Source organism: Apus apus, chromosome 4 (assembly GCF_020740795.1).
Source record: "Apus apus isolate bApuApu2 chromosome 4, bApuApu2.pri.cur, whole genome shotgun sequence".
In the NCBI taxonomy this organism is placed as follows: Eukaryota; Metazoa; Chordata; class Aves; order Apodiformes; family Apodidae; genus Apus; species Apus apus.
Genome location: NC_067285.1, coordinates 70,940,410 through 70,963,831, shown reverse-complemented (window position 1 = coordinate 70,963,831; position 23,422 = coordinate 70,940,410). Strand labels below are relative to the sequence as shown.

At 38.7% G+C, this 23,422-nt stretch overlaps 1 protein-coding gene across 1 annotated transcript in view; it reads left to right on the top strand.

The window, feature by feature from the left end:
- The window catches only part of DCHS2 (dachsous cadherin-related 2), a 114,937-nt gene that overhangs the window by 74,617 nt on the left and 16,898 nt on the right, over positions 1-23,422 (top strand). Inside the window, exons 8-14 of the mRNA XM_051618287.1 lie at positions 4,552-4,709; positions 5,931-6,771; positions 7,735-7,974; positions 12,846-12,980; positions 13,222-13,431; positions 14,682-15,539; positions 22,431-22,541. Of these exons, the coding sequence (XP_051474247.1) occupies positions 4,552-4,709; positions 5,931-6,771; positions 7,735-7,974; positions 12,846-12,980; positions 13,222-13,431; positions 14,682-15,539; positions 22,431-22,541 (2,553 nt within the window). The remainder of the gene's footprint in view (positions 1-4,551; positions 4,710-5,930; positions 6,772-7,734; positions 7,975-12,845; positions 12,981-13,221; positions 13,432-14,681; positions 15,540-22,430; positions 22,542-23,422) is intronic.

The following is a 23,422-nucleotide window of genomic DNA, read 5'->3' as shown; positions in this document are numbered from 1 at the left end:
CAGAGGGGTGTAAAAAAAGTTCAAATTATAAAAATTACTAGGAACACAAAATATGACTGGTCTTGCAAATGCTGTCTCTAGAAAGAACGAAAGGGTAAAAACAGCAGCAGCAGCAAAAAAAAAAAAAAAACACTAAAAGAGCCTTTCCAGCCTTGGAAGTAGATATTTTCCTGATAAACAAATCCATAAACAGCTGAGCTTTTCTGATACTAATTTTTGTTGTTAGTTGGCTCACAGCCTTTAACATCTGGTCTTCCATTTCATGGTGAAGTTCTTGCCTGGTTTGTATTTAAAATAGTATTTTTCTAGTTCTGGGACTTTGTTCAGTACTAAAATATGGAGAAGAAATATGATCTGATTTACAGCCATATTTGTTAAACACAAATACATCAGGTTAATTGGAGGACTGCATGCAGACACATGCTCTTTTCAGCATTTGACAAGATTAAGAGCTATGAGTGTCAGTGTCAGCTATTCAGCTTCTAAGAGTCACTGGGTAATTTTAATTTTTAATGTTCTTGAGACCTTAGAAAAATGCCAGGATAGCAACAAGAGATTAAGCTGTGCAGAAGGCCTAATGACAAATGCTAACAAATTGTGTGAGGAAAAATCTGCAAAAGAACCATGATGTTTACACAACAGATGAATCTTAGCCTTCAGATAAGTGCTTTCTTCAAAATGCCTCTCCTCCTTTCAAGAAAATCAGAACAAATCATCCTTAAACATTTATGTGTATGTAAATGTGTGATCATGCAACCACACCTCTGCTTATGTGTTATCACTGAAGAAGTAACCCAGTTGAGAAAGAGATGAATCTCAGGTATGGGTACTCTTCCTTAGTGATGCTGGCAATTGTCAAGTGATTTGCCTGGCCTTCTTTATGACTGTCAATAGCTTATAGTATAGCATTTATAGCAAAAATTAGTCTCTATTTATAGTGCATCATAAATCATTGCTTTGTGTGTTAAGGCTAGTACTGGCACAGTAGAAGCTTTTACAGTTACATTTGGACCAGTTCTGTGGATACATTAGCACTTGGCCAGCAGAATGCTAGGAGAAGACCAGTTTACATTGCTAACACACATGAGTTGGTGAGTGTTGTACATATTCCTGAGAGAAGTAAAAAGCTAGTACTTGTTCTCCAGGGTAATTTGATTAGATAATGTAGAGGTATAAAACTTAATTGAAAAGTCATACCAATTTTTTGGCAGACTAAGGTAGAATTACAAGCACAAGAAGAGACTGGAGCCATTGAAGTCTAGTCAGAAAGAGAATTTTTTTTTTTTAATTAGTATTATTTTTTCTATGCTTTGTCTGCAATTTGCAATTTCCTTCTTTCTTATCCATTTCTCTTACAGTTTCTTCCTTTTCTCTTTGTACAGATCGGGACATCTTTAGGGTGTATGATAGCCACAGTTCCCTAATTCAGGTGACATAGAGGTGAAAGCTGAGCAAATGTTTCTGGAAGAACAGGGAGCATGAGCTTTTTGAGGAATGACTGATATGCTCTTTGATTGTAAATCTTAAAACCACCTTTCTCCTCGTTCGTCACTTCCAAAACAATGAGGAGGAGGATTTGGAGTGAATTTAGACTTGCCTTTGGTGATGTTGGTCAAAACTATCCAGAAGTGTTCTATCTCTTCGCTTAGTTTGTGTCATACAGCTGAAAATCAAGGTTTGCGTTTTAAGCAGGCTTCTGAAATTCAGAAGTTGAGAAAACTGCTTTTGCTACAAAATTTATAGAATCATAGAGGGGTTTGGATTGGAAGAGACATTAAAGGTGTAGAAAAAGTTTGATTAGTCTGTAGAGTATGGGAAATCCACTTCATAAGGGGTTTTTTCCTTGATTTCTTTTTTTTCTGATTTGGAATAAAATGGCTACACTTTGAAATTGTTCATTAATAGATTAAAAAATAGACTGATAAAGATACCAGAAAAATGGAAATAAGATGTTTCATTTTTTACTGTCTTTATAGTGCAGTATCAGATAAAAAAGATGAAAATGAGAAACACTTTTAAAATGGAAATCCCAAGAGGTTCTGGGTTTTTTTACAATATCTCTTTCCAGCATTATCAGACTCTTCTGTTACTTTTATTGCTACCAAAATATGTGCAAAACTGACTGTTTCATGCAATATTTGGATTTTAGTAGAATTGTAGTCTCTAGTGAATAACACTATTGGTAATTTATTTTCTGACTGTCTCACTCTAATTTGCTGAGAAAATGTAGATTCTGACCACTCCTTTCTCCTATGAAATGAGCTTCAACCTTTTAGAAGCTCTGTGCACTCAAACCTGTTTTGGTTGAGCTTAGCTATTTAAGTTCTGCTATTTGAAACACAAAAACAAATATTGGTCTTTATGCCAAGAGGTACTGACTATCCTCATCGCTGCTGAAGCAAGGGTGAATCCTCATGGCCTCCTGCTCGGATTGCAGTTATGTACTTGCAATATTCTTTGTTCTCTGATTCCTTTTTGTTTGTTTGTTTTAAACTGGTTTTTATCTTTGTTCAGTTTGGTAACTGCAGCTTCATTTTGGTAGAAAACTGGAGGGAATAGTACTTGAGCACTTGTGTTTACTGTTTTATTTTTCTTGTTAGTTCTGCCTATCAGTTATTTTAAATGTCAGTTTAGCAGAATGTTAAAAATATACACATGCAATTCACATTATGTGTTCTGTTTTTCATACCTCCTCTGCCTTTTGCTTAGAGGGGACTTTGTGTCATGAAACATTATATGGAAAAAAATAATGTATCTGTGAACCTAGACATACACAGCTGGGACCTGAACCAGGAAAGTAACCAAAAGCTGTTTATGATAACAGTAATATAGCAGTGTTAATAATTTGAATCTATCATGAAAAATGCAGAATGCAGGACTATCTCATTCAATGTAATTGTCTTTACGTACTGTTTCCTTTGGTTGGCAATTTCCTCATTATGTTCCAGACTGCAAGAGTCAACCCAGAAGGGACTGATGGAGCATTAGAAACCTCTAGTAAATAAAAAAATAGAAGAACAACATTAGAAAAAAAAATCATACTTGTTGATTTTGAAAATGCTGTTTCAAGCTAACCTGCTCAGTGTTTTTTTCAAATTCTGCAGGCCCACATTTTTAACAGTTGCAGGCAAGGTGATTGAGTACAAAAAGAACATCTATATGTGCAGCTAACTAGTTTGTGTGTTCATATTTGGAGAACATAAACAGCTTCGTGCTCACTTAGGTGCCTGTGGAAATATAGTTCTTTATGTGTGTTTTGTGTACTGCATCTGGTCTGAATATATTTTTACCATACTTACTTATTAGAATAGCAGCTGTTATGCTGCATGACTTTGTTTAACCCACTAGCACACCTTATTAAGAATCCAGATAGCAAGAAGTTTTTGCATATTTTAAGAGAGAAGTAGTAATGACAAATTTGATTTTCTCAGGTTCTGGTAAGGTATACCAAGTAATAGATACTTTTCCTGCTTTACAAGAAATAGCAGAGTAATCTGTATTGCATTCCTTGAAAATGGGGGAGGTGAGTGTTTGTCTCTTTTCCCAAGTAACAAGTGATAGGATGAGAGGAAACAGCCTCAAGTTCTGCCAGGGGAGGTTTACATTGGAGTAATAGGATGACTTTCTTCAATGAAAGTGTTGCCAAGCACTGCATCAGGCTGCCCAGGGCAATGGTTGAGTCGCCATCCTCGTATTTAAAAGTATTTAAAAGATGTGTAGATGTGGCATTTAGGGACATGGTTTAGTAATGTACTTGGTAGTGTTAGGTTAACAATTGGACTTGATCTTAAGGGTCTTTCCAACCTGAATTATTCTGTCATTCTAAGTCACAAATACTTATTTTCTATTCTATTGTAGAATTTTTCTTTGAAAGTCCAGAATAAATGTAGTATGATGTAGCTGCAAGTAGTAATTTTAAATAGAAGTTGCTTGTTATTAGCATGCAGCCAGTCCTTGACAAAGGATGTAAGCATCATTTCCAATATTTGCATGTTGCTCTGCAGCATTTACTGTAAGGTTATAGCTGCCTCCAGTTAACTCCTGGTTCAGAGCACAGGCAGAGCAGGCTGCATCACTGCAGTTACGATGTCCTAGACATAGATCGGGCTCTTTGCTGACCTATAATCTGCAAGGAACACAAGCCAACTTTCTATCCAGTATTGCTTACTTGACCCTTCATGCCAGTTCAGAGACTAAGACGTAGTTCTTTCCCTGGCCCTGTCTGCCAACTTCTGTGGAAACAGGAGAGCTGATCCTGGGGTGTCAGCTGCTCTCCTGATGCACATGCCATTGGTGTAAATAACATCAGTACAAAACTGAGCAGTTGCTTTAGTACTCTGTAGGATTTCTTTCTGTAGCTTTCTAAATCCAGAGTAATTATTTTATAATAACTATATACTCAAGGAAAAGGAAGAAGAGGTCAGAGATCCAAATTAGTGTAGCAGGTTCCCCTATGCCTGGCTCCTGCTCTTTCTGTTGATTACAACACTCAGTACTATGGAGGTAAGCTGAAGAGACCTGCAGTAACTTGTATCCGTTTTTTCCCCATAGAAGAGGATATAAGATACTTCCAGATTGATGCTGTCAGTGGGGAGCTAAGAACAACCCAGTCTCTGTCATATGCTGGCAGATCAGACTACAGAATGACAGTCACAGCCAGGGACCAGGGGATGCCTTCACTTCAAGGACATGCTGCTGTTTACATCCAGGTACTTTTTTTATGTTGATAGAACAGTTATACTAGATACTTTGTTTCTTTCAAAAAACAATTTTAGGCAAGCTAGGGAAATAAGGTGATGAAAGGAAGAAGCTCAAAATTATATGCACTTTCTCTCATAGTAGTTTTCTTTAACCATTTTTCTGTTGAGAGAGGAAATGAGAGGGCAGACTTATTTTGATTTTTTTAAGGACACACAATAGCATTCTGGGTTGTCTTGCAAGTAGGTGGTTTGTGCTGTAGCAGGAGGTAATTTTGAACACTGGAAAAGAGAGGGAAAAAATCCAGGTAGGCAGAATGAAAAGCAAATATCAAGAGGGACTGAAAGTGGGGAAAAGTAGCTTTTGGTTTTTTTGCCCTTTTTTTTTTCTCCTCTCTCTACTGTGTTACTCTCTTTTATAAATTCTGTCTCTGTAACACAGTATAGGGACAAGTATAGGGATAGTTCCTTCCTTCGTGCTGGTTTATGTGAGGCTGCTCTGCACTGGAGTGTGAAATCCAGCATGTGCTGTTTCCACAGTCAGCCACCTGCTGTTCATCGAGCTGCAGTGGGGCTGCTTTGTTAAGGCTGCCTGTGCACATTTTTATCAGGGGTTGGATGTCACATAGACTGCTATTTTTGTGTCACCCAAAAGGTGGTTAATTTTTAATAGCTTGGGAAAAAATTCTTCAGTCTGGCCAAGGCAAACAATTAAAGAGATTCTTTCATTTTAAAGCATTCACTTGGAACACTGCAGCAATCCATAATGAATGAAACACTGTAATGATATAAACAACCCTCAAAAAAACCCAACAACAAAGCAAACAGCTATCTGATTTTTTTAATATATTTTTTTCCAAACTGCATAATGTATGGTGCCTTCTTAGTCACATTTGTCCCTGTAATGCTGTCCTGCCTAGAAAGACAGTTGAAGCTTCAGAGTAGGGGCAGAAATAGCAGTATTTGAGTTATAGGTCTTTGGACTCCTGTGATTCAGACTGTGAGAGCCAATCTTGTCCCTTGTTTAATGCAGGACTGAAAAGAATGACTGCCTAAAGACTATTTGGACTCTTACAGAGCGTGTTGAGTTTGTTTTCTGGTTTTGGGGCATACTTAGGCTAAATATAGTCACAAATAATATATTATTAAACTGTCAAATAAATAAAATAGTTTTTAATACACTGTTCATAATGACAACGGAAAAATATTGCAGTCTTTTTGCTTTTCTTGTAGGTAATCCCATGTGCCAGTGGGAGATCTGCCTTCTCTCAAGATTTTAAGCACTATGTTATACCTGAAAATTTTAAGCCTGCACAAGTGGTGAATTCTCTGAAATGGCCTGATACTTATCTCACAACTAACAGGAAACTGCATTTCAGTATCGCTAAAGATGATGGTGATGTTCATTTTGAAATAGATAGCTTGACAGGGGACCTTTTTATTTCCAAGGAACTTGACTATGAAACAGCTTCACACTTTCTCTTGCAAGTTATTGTGAAGGATTATAATAATAATCCTCCACAGAATAACACTGTCTTCCTGAGTATCGATGTAGAAGATCAAAATGACCATTCTCCTTATTTTCAAGATGACTTCATAGTGATTGGCGTAGAGGAAAATTTACCTATGGGCACTCTGGTTTACACATTCAATGCAAAAGATGGAGATGGTGGTTTTCTGAACAGCAAGATAGAGTACTCCATGGAAATTATTAACATGGTTGAAAATCCATTTCTTATTCACCCTTTATATGGCACCTTGACCACAGCATTTCCACTGGACAGGGAGATTACTCGCTCAGTGATCCTTACAGTGTCTGCAGCAGATCAGGCAATAAATGTGACTGATCACAGACTTGATTCCCTTACTGTGAAGATTGTTATTTTAGATGTCAACGACAACAGTCCTAATTTTACATCTTCACCTCGTTCCTATGTCGTGGAAGATGCAGAGGTGGGCTTCCTTGTGCACTGCATAACTGCACGGGATCCTGATGAGGGAAGAAATGGACAAGTTACTTACCACATTCTTTCAGGCAATGAAAACAAAGCATTTGTATTGGATAAACTCACAGGTATGGTAACTTCTGGTCTCTTGAGTTTCCTGTTACTGTGCTTCTCACAGTAACATTTGGAAGGGCATACAATGCAATACTGAGATACCACATTGCTATGGTACTCTACCCGGTGACTTACGGTCCTCAGGATGATTACTTTGGGCAGAGCACCACACGAGCATGGCAGTACTACGTGCAGTAGTCAAGGTTGGTGAGACTCAGTTCAAAAATTTCAACATAACTGTCATACTGTGCCATGTTCTGGAGTACCTTCCAGTAGCGCATTAAGGAATGTGGGAAGAAGGTGCATGCAGTGAAATACTTCATTCTGATTTTTGCATGATGCATTCCTACAGCATGTGCACACATGTGTTGCTATATGTACCCACAAGGAAAGGCAAAGTCAAGATCAAGGAATGTGCATTAAATTGTGGGTGGAACATTTTGAAGGCTTGAAGTGCTGATGATTTTTATTCTTGACACACTGAAATTGTCTGGTTCCTGAATAAGTGCTGTAACTATTATACTATCTGCACACAAGTGTAAATCTCACTCTGATAGTTGCAATGTTTTCTGGCTCTTATTCTGATTTTTAATCCACTATATGATACAGCTGACGCTGATTTGCAGAGCTCCTAATTGCATAACTTCTGTGCAAAAGAAGACAAATATAAAATTTAATTTTACTTTTTAAAAAAGTTAAAGTATAGAAGTTAAGCCCAAAGTTAAATAAAAAGCAATCTCTGGACTTGACTGGAATATTTTACAAGTACCCGTTTTCCCTAATGTCAAAACTAGTATTTCTGGGCCAGCTAGCACTCAAAAGGGAATCACAGGTTACCTTGGACTCCAAAGTCTGGAAGCCTTGCAGTAGTGGCACAGCGTGTGTGGTGATGCTACATTGAAGCTGTGAGTGCTAGAACAACTGCAATCCTAACCTCGACCAGAATGCCTCTTTAATACCTTCTTTCTTTATAACAGGACATCTGACTACAGCCCAGCTTCTGGACCGTGAGATTCAGGAGCACTACAGTTTGACAGTGATGGCTCTTGATGAAGGCAGCCCAGCCCTCTCTGCTACACAGGTTCTAACCATCATTGTTCTTGATGTGAATGATGAGACCCCAATATTTCTGAAGCAACTTCATGAGACTGCGGTTCGTGAAAACCAAGATCCAGGGGAGTTTGTCATAAAGATGGAAGCTGTGGACAGAGATGCAGGTAAATTCTGTCATTTTGCTGTTGGTTTCATTGTTTCTGTAGCAAACAAATCAAATCTTGCTGCCTGCTGTGCTTGTGTGTATAGACCTTGTACTTTTTCCAAGGTAACGTAAGAGTTTTGAGTTTCAAAACATACCTTTTTAGTCCGACCATCAACCTTTATTCAGGGCTTGGAAGTATTCTGACTTACACGCTGGGGTAGCTTCTGCTCTGACTAGTAGTATATTAAATGTGAAGTGTGTGCTTGCATGAGGCAGAGCAACTCAGGGTACTGTTGCTGCCATGTGAAGGTAGCCAGTGTGCTCTGGTTACAAATCAGCAAACTGTTCAACTCAGTTAAAGTTAATATTTGAACTTTTTGTTGCTCTCAATCAGTGCATTTTGAATAGTTTTAAAGCAGAAAACTGGGTAAGGGTCCTGGTTTTGTAACAGAACCGGCAAATATGCACTAATATTTTCTGACCAGAGAGGGGCACTGTCATCTAAGATTTTTCACCTAGTTGAGATGTGAAGCGATATGGTGGAAGCGGCTCTGGATTTCAAATAGGATTTTCTATACTTAAGAGTGTTAATACATTGCTTTTCAAACGCAGACTACCTGAGTACGAAGGGCTGGTTCATATGCTCCTTGAATCACAGGACAGGACTAAACATGAGAGAGTCCTTGCTAAGCAACAAAAATTTCCCTCCATTTCTTCAACTACCAGCTCTTTGAAACACTTAACGTGCCTATGACATTACAGGTAGTCTGTGTGCTGGAGAGAATCTTATTTTAAGTAATACCATGCAGAGCACATACAGTCGGTGTAACATGAAGCAGTTGTGTAGAGTCTGCAGTAAAGATAAAGTCTGGAAAGAGAATTAATTTTTACAATGCTGCTGCAATTGGCCCAAAGGCTGTCTGAACTCTAAGGATTTTCTTTTTATTGTGGGTTCAGTTTCTGCACATCTTTAGAATTGTTTAAGGTTGGGCTATCCTAAAAAACAGAAATAACACTAGTTCTTGTTACCAAAAATATTTTGTGTATTCAGTAAGATTTGTCATTTTAATGTAGAGCACATACTGATAACAAAAGGTTGATGTGACCTCAATAGAGGTGCTATATAGAGGAAACTTTCCCCACAAGTATGTAAAGTATTTAGAAAATAGAAATGGGTGGGTAGCCCTGTCTGTGAAAGCTGAGTAACGTTACAGTCTACCTCTGTACCTCGCCCTTCTAAGTATCTTTTCTATTTTGTGTATCATACTATTTAAAAAAAAAAAAAAAGGCAGTATTTGAAGCAAAACTTGCAAGATAATAGAGAAAATAAGTGGGAATTTGCTTAAATTCCTCTCCCTCCTTTCTCTATCCCTTGTGTTTATTGCACCTCTTGTGGGAAATACAGCAGAAGGTAAATTTTGGGAACCATTAGGAGGAGAGAGCATGAGTGGCTTGGCAGAGTAGAGAGGAAGGGCAATCCCAGTGTACTGGGTGGCACAGTGCAGACACTTTGGACTGGAACAACTGTTGTGGCTGATGGTTTCTTCCTGCTTTTTTTTTTAATAAAGAACATTTTCCAGTAACAGCAGTCCTTCTGTTGGGTCTTTTTCTGACATTTGGATGATTTGGCCCCATGTCACATGCATGTTTACAGCGTTGTTCCAAACAAACACTAAAGTCATGCTCATAATGTAAAAAAATAGGGTTTCTACAGGAGTAGTATAAATATATAATGCTACTCACTTTTTTTACATTTTTGAAACAGAATTTTTTAAATAAGACAAAGTCCCTCATGGTGTTTATTTTTTACATCACATTCTTAACATTATTTTTTTCTTTAAGTGGCGGTTCACATTCCAGTAACATTTCCATCATCTTAGTGGAAGACTATCCTCCTATCACAGAAGTTATATACTTTTTCACTTCCTATATTCCCTTACTGACCACAGGGAGGAATAATTTTTACTGACAATTGCAGCCATCACCAGTTTTTGTTTTGTCTTTCTACTTCATTCCCTGCAAAGAGAAGAAGGAAAGCAAGCAACTGTCACCTTATTTGTATTTTACTCAAGCTTCAAGACTGCTTCCAGTTCAAAAGGTTTTATGGGTTGTATTTTTTTAAATCAGTACTAAGATTTTTTGCTTGTAATGATTTTCTTTCATGTGGATATCCATGAAACTTCTTGTTCAGACGACTCTCTCCTGCACATAACCAGAGCTGCACTTACTGAAACTCTGTGGTGCCTCAATTTCCTTAAGTCCTCTTACACTGTGGGAGCTCTCCACCCACCCCAAGGCTGACATCTAACAGCACAACACAAGTAAATACAAGTGTAAAGATGTGTAATACAAATACATGCTGGGAAAAAAAATCCATGAGAAAGCAAGTATACCTCTGGGTGTCAATAGTTATGTCTAGAGCCTTAGGAGAAAAATCTCAGAAGGTTCACATGAACTGCTGACATAAAATTATGAGACAGGGCTTACTGCCCTTCATTTTGCCTTGGTTGTATTAATGGCTTACCATGATCTTAATAACACTACTATTATAAAGATGAGACTTGAGCCTAGGTTTGGGGCAGGGAACGATATTTGTTCCCATCCCTTCTTTACCAGTGTTGACAGTAGATATATTCATAGTACAATGTCATTGCTGCACCCGACGTGGTAGCACCCTGGGAGAGCAGGGGCTGCTTGTGCTGCAGGGATCAAAGCTTTTCCTTGGCAGCAGCTCAGGCACCCTGCAGCCCCCCTGCCATTTGGCCAGCAGGAAAAAGGGATCCCTGCCACTCACCCATGCCAAGGAAAGGGCTTGCGTTCTCTTCCAGCTCGTAATGTGCAGGAGGAATAGTTTGTATCTCATTTCAGTTTGTAATTTCAGCCCCCAAAGTGTGAGTAGCACTACTGAATAATTAACCAGCCAGTTGGATCAAGTACAACCATGTCAGCTGGTGTGCCATGCTATGTGCATAGACAGAGTCATCACGCTTGTCTCTTGAGCAGGGTGTGCACCGTTCTCCTACTGCTAGGTGTATGTTCCTCAGAGCTGGATATGAGAAAGGAGACAGTAAGTACTTGGGAAAGAAATGTGATTAAGGTGTTACAGTGTACTTTAAGGGTTAGAAGTTTTGATGTCAACGGTGTCTAAACAGACAATTTGGATAGCACCTGTATGTTTTTTCAGCACTGTCTGTGACTTATGTCCATTGTGAAATCTGCCAGTGAAGGCATTGGGTTGAAGCAGTTTGGTTGCAGGACACCAAGAGCTAAGAGTGAATGTCAGCCCTGTAGTGTCAGGGGTCTTTTTTCCAATCTAGTTATTAAGGATAAATAAATGCAGACAGAGGTACTATTATCTTTTAAAATGTAGTTAAACAACATCAAAGATGATCAGATAGGATATATTGGTAACCTTCAATTTGCAGGACATTCTGTTAACTGCTGTAAGTTTTCTTCTTTCTTCTGGGAAGCTGGAAGGATTGCTGTAACTCATTTTCCTTCTGCTGTGTATTGTATGAGTCCCTACTTTGACTTAGTTTAGGTGCATTTATAGTAGTAATTTTCTCAATCAGATTCCAGTAGCATTGTCAACTATTTAGCAAAGCTATTCAAAGGTAACCAAAGGAAGTAATGGTTACTAAAAACTGTAGGCTCTGTTTATTCTCTCACACTGGTGTTTCTCCATCAACTCCAGTGCAGATTATCTGGTTTGCTACTGCGGAAGATGAGAACAGGCAGGCAGTGTTTAATTCTGAACAGCCGAGCTCAGTTTTAGTATGACTAGGAGAGCTGTAGCTTTCCAGTGCACTAACTATCCTATACTACTAAAAGTAATTGTTGGTTGAAAAAAAATGAAATTATTGAATAAAACTTACAAAAATTTGCACACCTCTCCCCCTCCAAAAAAATAGAGCACACTAGTACAATCCCTTCAAGCATAATGTGGGATTAAACTCATGAGTGTGATGGAGATGACATTATAATTTCCTCAAGAGGGTGTTGAAACTATAAGAAATACAAAAGAAATTATTTTATTACCATAATAGGTAAGAATGTGGAGTCACATTTCTTGCTCAATTCTGGTGGGCAATTTTGGAATAAAGGTTTTTAAAGGCCTGTACAGTTTTATCCTACTATTTCCTAGAGAAGGAAAGGAAGACTAATATCCCTGTGCTATGTACAAATGGTATGTCTAATTAGGAGCTGAGTTGAATTGGCATTCGGAAAAACTTTGAGGGAAGGAAAATCTTTAACTTTCCCTTCTGGAAATCCTGCCTGACTTTATAAAGCCAAGCGGTATTATTTCAGAGATGGACGAGAAGTGGGAGCTGTCTAAAAGGCCTGACATGTGCTGTGGAAAGGTCCACCAAATTGGCTTTTCTGTTGAAGCCAACTAGGAGATGGCTATGCTATGAGTCCTGATGGGACTTAGGCAGCTGCCTGCTCTGTATTACTAATACTTAAAATTGGTGGGCATGCCAAGAAGCAGATGTTTTCTGTGAATGCTTATACTTACTATTCAGTGTTATACTGCATTGTCTCCAAGTGAAGTTATATGGAGAATCAGAGGTCCCAGGGCAGCCCAGTACTCTGCCTTACATCCTGTTGAGAAATAAATTACCTACCTCAGGGAGGGCAGAAGAAAAATGTATGGATTCCACAGTCCAAGTTACTGCTTTTTTGAATCAAGTTGGTATGCCAGTATCTCAGGTCTAAATTTTAAATGTGGATCTTCTGTGCTAATAAAGATGCAGTTACTGACTCTATTAAAAAATAAATTAATCCATAACCCATTTCCTGGCGTAGGGGGGAGAAGAAAGAGATGTTTCTGTAGACCTGAATGTGAGGAGAGTGGCTGTGTTTTGCTAAGAATTCCATTCTGCTTTTAAGGACTGAATTCCTTGCTTCGGTATGAAATCTTACCAGGAACCGGTTATGAGAAATTCAGGATGAACTCAGACAGTGGAGAAGTTGTAACAACTGCATCACTGGACAGGGAAACCCAGGAGGTTTTCATTATTAAAGGTAACTGTGAAATAGCTATGGGTGCCTGTAAAATGTGATGTAAGAATGGGAGTTGTGTTGCTATCAGTACTACCTGTTTTTATGCCATTTGAGTTAGATGGAAGTAGTAGGGTTTTCAGGAACAGAACATGTGCTTTTTTTGTCCTGGTTTTGCATTGCATAAATAACTGTTCTGATATTATTATCCATTGTTGCACCTGCAACTGTTGTATAAAATTTGCTTTCTTTTTATTATTCTTAGTTGTGGTTCGAGATAGTGGAACCCCATCACGGTCAAGCATGGTGACAGTTACCTGTAAAGTGCTGGATGAAAATGATCATTCTCCCATGTTTCTTCTTCCCATGTTTGAGATCTGTATTCCAGAGAACCAACAGCCATCTGTTGTTTACATTATCCAGGCTGTGGATATGGATGCTGGCAATAATGGAGCTCTGAGATACAAAATAATTAGTAAGTTAAACTCCATTTTTCTTTGTATAAATCAGGAAGTACATAAACAGCAGTATCCAAGTTTTAGACTAGTATTGATTTTACCAAGCCTCCATAGCTCCTGTCTTCTCCACATGTTGTTTTCATGGGAGAAAATAGAAAAAACCCACATCTTTCACCCCTTTGTCAGCATTAATAAGCGCTTTCCAGACATACTTTCATACTGCTTTCTGGATTTGAAATAGTACAGAAAAGAGAAACAAAAAACTACCAAATGCTGGAAGGAGTCATTAATCACAAAGGTATAATTTTGTCCTTTATGTTATAGATGTGGAAGTTCTGAATGTAAACATACTCTTGCAAGTCAGGACTAGAATTAATCTAATGTTATTTATTTTATTCCTTTAATTTTCTTTCATGAGAGCTTCTTTCACTCAGCAATTAATGTCTTACTTGGTTTTCATATTGCCAAACTCTCCCCAGGTCCACTATGCCAATGTAAGCTCCACAGCTGTTCAAAGCCTCCTGTAATATCTTTACACAAATACAAGTTTGCTGTGCTTGCTTTGGTTTGTGGCTCTCAGCAGTAGCTCAAACATAGGCACATAACTACTGTGGTAACAGCAAACAGATTTTGCTTTGATGAAGCAGTTGCAAATTCCTTTAGGTTTTCTTGGGTTTTATTTAATGATTTTTAAATGATCTTTAATTTAATTACCTTTGGTCTCTCTACATGTTACAAAGCATTTAGGCTATTCACTGTTACTAAAAACACTGACTTTTCTTTCAACTGCTTCATATTTACCCCTGCCTCCCCACAATCCCCAAATCAAGACCTTGCACAGCTATTCACTTCCAAGAGACAAGTTTGTAGAAGAGACAGGGAGCAAGTAATTACAGTTGTCAGCAATGCTTTATAGGTTTCTGGAATTTGTAACTAAGGTTGGGAAGAGGTCACTTTATGCAGCCGCACAGTTGCAGGAGATTTTATAAGGTGTGCTGCTTCAGGAAAAAAGACATGCATCTGGCAAAATAGGCACTCTGTAAATTGGTATGACATCCTGTATTTACTGTTGTTGCCACCCACTGATTTAAATGAAATGCAGGTTTTAATTCATCTCAGGAATAAAATATGCAAAAGGCACATGAGCGCGCACCAGCTGTTTGAACAATTGGATCATGTTGATGCAATTAACACAGCAGTACTCACAAGGGATCCTGTTTTCAAAAGCAATTGTTTGTGATTATTTTGTTTTCTGTGTGTTTGAAAGGTGGAAATGTTGGAGAATACTTCACACTAAATAACACTTCAGGAAAGCTACTGGTCACTCGTAGCTTAGACAGAGAAGACATCAGCAATTTCACTCTTGTAATTGAGTGCCGTGACCTAGGCAGCCCCTCAAGAAGCTCCACTGCACGGCTCTATCTAACAGTCTTGGATGAAAATGACCACCGCCCGTTGTTTGCAGAGACCCACTATCAAATTTCTGTGAGAGAAGACCTAGAGGAAGGCTCAGTCATCCTGGACCTCTTTGCTTCTGACGAAGATGATGGTCTGAATGGTGAAGTTACATACTCACTCATTGATGACACCTTTGGAGCATTTGCTATCAACAGTGTAACAGGGTCTATAGTTACTACAAAGACATTGGACCGGGAGACCAAATCCCAATATATTTTTAGGGCTGTGGCAAGTGACTGCAGCACCTATTTGCCAAGAAGCACCACTGTCAATGTTGTAGTGCATGTTGATGATGTCAATGACAACAATCCCCTTTTTTTGCAGAATCCTATCAGAGCCTTTGTGCATGCTGAAACCTCTGTGAATGAGATAATAGCCACTGTGAGAGCAGAGGATGTGGATCTGGGGCCAAATGGAGCGGTTGTTTTTAGTTTGATGAAAGCTGAAGCTGTATTTCAGATTGATGTAAAGACAGGTGACATCATTCTTCAGGAGCCTTTGGCTTCCAAGGACTTCAGTACCCAGCTGCTAGTGACAGCTTCAGATCAAGGTATCCCACCTCAAACAGCCACAGCTATGGTCATTATCTTTACCGAGGAACAAGAGGAGGAGATTTTGTTCAGCCATAACCTATATGAAGCAAGCGTGCCGGAGAACAGTGCAGCAGGTGGGTATCAAATCCCAGTCTGTCATCTTGTGGTTGTTGGTCTACTCTCCTTTTGGAATGGTATTTTTCATTAATTTTAAAGTAAAACTTTTTTTCCTGTGCAGCAGCAGGGAAGAGTTCATTTGGATGAAGTAAATACACATCTGCCCTTTTCCAGTGCACCAGCTTGACACAGAAGCATGCTCTCTTAGTTGGAGGCATTGTCTGGCTCTGGAGTTTTCTGTTTATGTACAAGTGTTGTTCATGTTAAATAGAAAGGGGGTGTGTTGCCATCCCTCAGACTGGGAAGCCCTGAGCATCAGTGGGTTCACTTGTTTTGTAAAATTATTTTAATGATGGGTGGGCAGCATTTACTCATCGTTTCACTTGTCGATGCATGTGAGTTCAGATGAGATGAGTGGTGCATGCCAGTGCATACGTGACATTTCTTGATTTTGCCAAACTCTTCACAAACTGTTAATAGCTTGCAGAGATACTGTAAGACCTTACTAAAATTTGGGCTTTCCAGAAGAAGAATGGTGTGTAGGGTGGGAGAGAGTTGAGGTGGAGAGAAATTCAGAGGCTGTAGTACATTGTCACTCAGGCAGGCTTCTGCAGAGCATCGATGTAGAGCCTGTGCTAGTGAATGCTACCTATAGACAAACAGCTTAAATCATGTGGTGCTTACAGATGGATTTATTTTTGTTCAGTATAGTGATGAGAATTGCTGCTCTACTTTTTATAATTCAGAGAATGTTAGTAGTTATGCTTTCTGCCAGTTAGATATGGTATGTACCTTTTCCTGCTTCAGTAAGTGGGTTCATCCTAATGAGGGCCAGAAAGGATGGCCCTCCTTTGGAGGAGGAAGCCTTCCACATTTTTCTGCCCACAAATCCTCATGTACAACTGACCAGATGCATTTAGAAATCTGACATGAGCTATAGTCTTGATTCTAACACTGCCTCATGAAGTTCACCTTGAACAAGCCATTTATCCTCTTTATAGTTCAAATTTCCCTCAGTAAAATGAAAGCAATATTCCTTTACAGCCTAAGGGTATTGTGAGAAACAGCCTATGTATTTGATTAGGAATCAGTAAAAAAGAAATGTGTTAATAATTTTGGAAAACCAATTAATATTCTTTGATAATTGCAAACAGAATAGAGAACTAAGGGTGAAGGTGGCTGTTGTACTGCTGTGTTTACTCAGCCATTCCTTCTGCTGTGCATATTTGAAACTACAAGCCAAATTTTCAGTGGTGTATTTTAAGATAAAGATTATGCTGTGAGTATTACTCATGTTTCAATTAACAGATCAAAAATGCACAATAAGGTGAAAAAACTTTTTTAAATTCAGTTACCTTTTTTTTTTAAACCATAAATTAAATTACTATTTTTTTTTCAGACTGTTTCTAAAAAGCTATGATCAGTGACCAAACCACTAGGCTAGAGCATCCTTCACTCTGTCAAAAAATGTGTGAGAATTTGGAAAAAGTGGAAGGATTACAACAGGAAAGAGTGTGGAGTGAAGCGTGTAGTAGGCTGGTAGTTAAAACACACTCCAGAAATATGAAAGCTGTACATCCAGGTCTTCTCAGGCAGAGAAGTATTTCCCTTTCTCTCCCTCCATACTGAACACTCTGAGTACTGAACCCATGGGATAGAAGAGCTTTTTCTAGTTTTTTGAAACCAGTGCTTTATGGTTTCTATTATGTATGCAAAATAATAATAAAATCCCTAAATATATTTGTCCTGACCGTTAAAAAGCCCTTTTATTCCCTGAATTTGACCAAGATTTAAAAGTAGTTTTGGGCATCCTAAAATTGATATTTTTTTTTCTGTGATTTTTGAGTCACAGATACTCCAAGGCTTCCAAGCCCTGTTTTGCTAGAGTCTGCACTCTACAGTAATTAGTGTGTCACTTTGCAAAGGAGTCATCCCTGGGGGAATTGCTGCTTCCAGAAGGTACAGTTCAGATATCATGGGAATGTGTGCAAAGTTCTTGTTCTCTGTCTTGATCTGCCTGTTGAGAGTAAATAGTGTTGATGGATGGGGCACTCCATCTTAGATGCCCATAAAGTGAAGAGCTCAGGGTGTTTCCAGGGGTGTGCCCTGGGCTCTCAGTTTAGTCTCTCCCTTGCTACAACAGGCTTGTATTTTCCGAAAGCGTCATAAGAACCTGTTTTTTGAGCTTCCCAGGGGAGCAAGGTCAAGGCCCTGTGGTTTCAAGTCTTTTCAGGAAGGATAGGATTAACTTGCATTAATCCTGCATTAACATTTCTTTTTAGTTAAGAAAAAGTAGAGTGAAGATAGGTTTGCTTAGAAAAGAAGTGTCTGCTTAAAGAAAGAAAAAAATTAGGATTGGATTAGCTTAGCTATTGCCATAAAGCTATTAATTTATTTATTTATTTTTTAAGTGTAGATGGATTTGTATGTCAGGCTAGATGATCCAGCCTGAAATTATGGAAATGCTCCAAGGAACTGAGGGGACAGAATGTCGTACTCAGATTGTTCTCCCATTCAATCTATAGAAAATAGAAATAAGATTCAGTTTAAGTCATTTTGATTAAATGAAATTTAGCAAAGCTTCAGGGTAAACAGGAGGATTTCATCCCAAAATTATAGTTTGTATGTTTAATAAAGTCTATTTGCTAGGAAGATCAAATTCTTATAAGAGTATCAGAAATTTTACCAAATACTAATACTGTTTTGGCTGTGTAGCATTTTCTTATTTATCTAACTGTACGTACATATAAAATATTTTACATTTCAGTGGGAACAAAAAAAAGGCATGTTTATAATTAAAATTCTTATAGAAGCTAGCTTACAGGATATATGTCATCCTAGGACCCCTACAGGTATGAATGGTACCAGTGTATTCAGTCCAGGGGAGACTTACATTACATACTGATTATTTGTAGAACTGGTATTAATAAATGTGGCTTTTCCTCCTAATTTTATTTCTGCCTTTACTAATGGAGAGGTAAAACTCTAAGTTTATTTTTAAAATAATCCAAAAATCTGAATAGTATAAACAATGAAAGCCAAAGCCAAGGGTCCTTAGTTGTAATTTAGTCTATACTTGTCAATTGGGTGAGTGCCTCAGGAATTAGTCCTTGTGGTCAGATTTTCTTTAGTATTTGATCTCCAAGTTTTATGACCTTCAGAAAACCCCATCCTTCTCCACTTTGTTTAATATTAAATATTTAATGTCTTTTAATATTATAAACCACATTACAACAGACACTTAGAAGCCAGTCAATAAATTATCAAGTCACTGTGGTCTCCAGAGGGTAAGAAATTTTAATTATTGACAAAGCTTTCATGGGAGTGGTTGTTTTCATAGCACTTGGACACAGATTCACCAGTAAAACTTGTTGACTCCACTATTTATTTTCTAATATCTGTAAAATATGTAGCCTCTTATTCTTTAAGTCATCTCTTTGTGCTCAGTTAGCTTTCTCTTTCCTGAGCAACTAAGAGGTCTCAAGAAATACTGGCAAGGAGGAACTGAGATTAGGTGACAAAGGAGCATAGTTGATTGCATAGTGTTTCAAGGCATTCTTACTGCTTTCTACTATGGTCCTGAACTAGATTCAGTGCTGATCTCATTTTCATCATGCCATTTCAGTGTGCCTTGCAGCCAGAAAGCTGCCTTTCTCTTAATTAGCTCCAGGTTAAGTGTTAGATGTTGTGACCTCTGCTTGAAGTGGTGAATCGCCTATACTTGAAATTGTGAGCTCCAGTGAATGGGTACTGTGCTTTACTATTTACCTGTATAGGGTCCATATTTTTGGGGCAATGAACTGTAAAATATTCACTCTTTGAAAGAGTCATTTTCTGTGACATATATTGAAAACAAAAGAAATATTTCTGTGCAAAAAAAGAAGTTGTAAACAATTTCAACTGTGAAAAATATGAAATTTGAAAGATTGGAATTTGAGTACCCAAAGCAACAATTTATGAAGCTAACCCCTGAAAAACAGGGATGCAAGTAGAAACATTGCTACAAAAAGAGGGTCTATGACCTTTGGAAGAGGGGACAGGTCACTCATGAAGTCTATAAAGATGAAGTGAACCTATGCAGGGTGAAAATTAGGAGAGCCAAAGCACAAGCTAGCTACAGCTGTTAGGGATAATAAAAAATGTTTCTGTAAGTTCATTAACAGCAAAAGGAGGATTAGAGAAAATCTCCATCCTTTATTGGATGCCAAGGAAACTTTAGTAACAAAGGATGAGAAAAAGGCTGAGGTGCTCAGTACCTACTTTGCCTCAGTCTTTAGCAGTGGAACTAGCTGTTCCATGGATATACAGCCACATGAGCTAGGAGACAGGGGGTGCAGAATGAGGTCATCACAATTAAAGAGGAAGTGGTCAGAGACCTGCTACACCACTTAGATGCACACAAGTCTATGGGACTGGATGGGTTACATCCTAGGGTGCTGAAGGAGTTGGCAGACGTGACTGCCAGGCCCCTTTCATTATTTATCTGAAGTCCTGGGTAACTGGGGAGGTCCCAGTGGACTGGAGGGTAGCAAATGTAGCACCCATCTATAAGAAAGGCAGAAAGGAGGATCCAGGAAACTATAGACCTGTCAGTCTGACCTTGGTACCAGGGAAGGTCATGGAGCAGATCATCTTGAGTGTTATTAGAAGACATATAGAGGACAGTCAGGGGATCAGGAGCAGTCAACATGAGTTTATGAAAGGCAGGTCCTGCCTGACAAATCTGATCTTCTATGACCTGATTACCTGACTATTGGCTGAGGGAAAGGTTGTGGGTATTGTCTATCTGGACCTCCAAAAAGCATTTGACACAGTTCCCCATAGAACTCTCATTAAAAAACTGGCTGTTCATGGCCTGGATGAGCATAAGACCTGTTGGGTCAAGCACTGGCTGGACGGTTGGGCCCAAAGAGTGGTTGGTGGTCAATTGAGTCAAATCCAGCTGGTGGCCAGTCACAAGTGGTGTTCCTCAGGGCTCAGTGTTGGGACCATTTCTGTTTTAACAACTTTATTGGTGATCTTGGTAAGGACATAGAATGTATTATCAGTAAGTTTGCAGATGACACCAAGTTGGGTGGGAGTATTGATCTGCATGAGGATGGGGGGGCTCTACAGAGAGACTTGGATAGATTAGGTCATTGGGCTAATGTTAATGGTCTGGGCTTCAACAAGGCCAAGTGCCGGGTCCTGCACTTGGGCCACAACAACCCTAGGCAACATTACAGGCTTGGGGAAGTGTGGCTGGAAAGTCTCTGGCAGAAAAGGACCTGGGGGTTCTAATTGACAAGCGGCTGAATATGAGCGAGCAGTGTGCCCAGGTGGCCAAGAAAGCCAGTGGCATCCTGGCTTGTATTAGAAATAGTGTGACCAGCAGAAGTAAAGAGGTGATTGTCCCCCTGTCCTCAGCACTGGTGAGGCCACACCTGGAGTGTTGTGTCCAGTTTTGGGCACCTCAATTCAAGAGAGATATTGAGGTGCTGGAGCAAGTACAGAGGAGGGCAACAAAGCTGGTGAAGGGCCTAGAGAATAAATCTTATGAAGAACGCTTGAAGGAGCTGGGAATGTTTAGTTTGAGGAAGAGGAGGCTGAGGGGTGACCTCATCAGTCTCTACAACTACCTGAAAGGACATTGTAGAGAGGTTGGTGCTGGTCTCTTCTCACAGGTAATTAGTGACAGAACAAGAGGGAATGGCTTCAAGCTGTAACAGGGTACGTTTAGATTGGACATTAGGAAAAATTTCTTCACAGAAAAAGTGGTTAGACACTGGAATAGGCTGCCCAGGGAGGTGGTTGAGTCACCATCCCTGGATGTGTTTAAGGGTTGTTTGCATGTGGTGTTGGTGGAGATGGTTTAGGGGAGAACTTTGTAGAGCAGGGATGATGATTGGACTCGGTGATCCCAAGGGCCTTTTCCAACCTGAATAGTTCTATGATTCTATGAAAAGAAAAAAGGTAGCAGATAGTTGTAAGAGCAGTGTTTCCTCTCATCTTTACACTAACAATAAAGTCCTTTCCTTTGACACCCAGGACATTGAGTGTGAACAGTGTGCCCTTTGTAATGTAATAAAATAGCTAGCTGTCTGTAATGCTGTTTGGAAGAGTTCAGGTTACACAGTAACCTCACTCCTTCACCGTTTCCTGGAATAAATTACGATTAAATGCTTAAAATTCATTGCCATATATGCTAAACAATTTTGTAACTCACTTGAAAAGAATAATTATTTGGAAAACCTAATTATTATTTATAAACTTGCTGCATTTTTGTTAAATGTGATGATAGTGAGCAGGATAATATATTCAGTTCCATATTTTCCCTCTAATCCTATTTCAAACAGGATTTTTGACAAACATCTATACATGTAGTTTCGTCTTTTCACTCTATTGAAAGCTGGCTAGTTAAAATTGTTGAGGCTATTAAATTTAAAATAGCATTAAAAAACCTAAATTGAAATCAGAGAAATTAAGAAAAAATAAACTGCTTATGATAATTTAAATGTAACATACGTTCCTGTAATCCACAAAAGAAAGACTACTTTCATTAAAATAATTAAGAGGTGAGATTTAAATGTCCAAAGAGAGCATAACCTGAATAAAAGGAACATATATGACTTCGGTTTGCAGTTACAAAAAGTTAAAATCCATAGTTTTATTTAGGCAGGTCATGAAGTTGTGATCAGATGAGTAGTTTACTGGGCAAGGAGGGATAAACAGTGTCTTGATTATGACATTGCAATGCAGTGAAAGTCATGGAGGAGGAGTTCTTGCTATTTGGTATTTTAGTTCATGAATAAGCATCTAACCTAGGAGATAGCTGTTTCACTGTGCATCTGCTATTAATCACAGTTAAAAAAAAATAGCATAAAACCTTCTAAAGTGAAAACAATGATAATATCTCATTGTTCCCATAGGTACATCACTTCTAACTATAGAAGCTTACGAACGCACATTTACAGGAGAAAACCTAAAATACAGCATCTTCAGTGATAAAGAAAACATATTCTCCATACACCCCATTACAGGTATGTTTTTATAAATTTTTTTCCAAGTGTCTGTGTGTAGCTTAAAGAGTGTGGTATCTAAAATATAGCAAGTTCCTACCAAAAGAACAAGGGGTAGGTGTCTTCGAGTATTACTTTCCTGTTAAAATGAATGAATAGTTTGTAAAACCAGGGATTTGGAGGCACCTGCACTATTGTAAGCTTGATATGGAAAGAAATTGAACAGCAGTGTATAGCTGCTTAAAACCCTCAGTTCTGATTAACTCTTGATCACCAGATGTTGAGCGTTGATAAACTACTGTTTTCTGATCTAAACTGAGACTCCATCTTGTTTCTTATAATGAAGTTACTCAAAAACTCAATAAACATAATTCTTCAAAACACTCCTAACATAGGAAGCATTAGAGCCTTGTTGAGTTCGATGCTCTTTGTTTCAGGCAAACCTTAAAAAGTGTGAAAGTCAAGTTGGTTTATTTTTTTGTAGTGATTGTATGTGTGTTTTGCAGCAGGTCTGCTTTCACCTGCCCTTCAGTCAGGAACTTCAGATGACAGGAGAGCAGCACATTCCCCATGTGCATTATGTGCTCTCATCTGAGGCACATAGGAGAGCTATGCTGTTTGCCTCTCAGCTCCTAAACATCTGCAATAAGAGACTGCCTTCTGAGTAGCTGTAGTCTTCTAGGGTGGCATGGATAGTGTAAGCAGTTTTCCTCAGAAATAGTGTAAATAGCTTGCACTCTTAACAAATTACTTTCTCCCTGGAAAGGAGCCTTCTCTCTGAAGGTTTTTATTCTGATGACTCCTGGCATCAAATGGGGTATTCCTGTAAAGCTACTGTGTTTAGTGCTGATGGGCAGTTAAAAGTATTTTGCTTGTTTAGATGAGGGGCACTCGAAGTACAT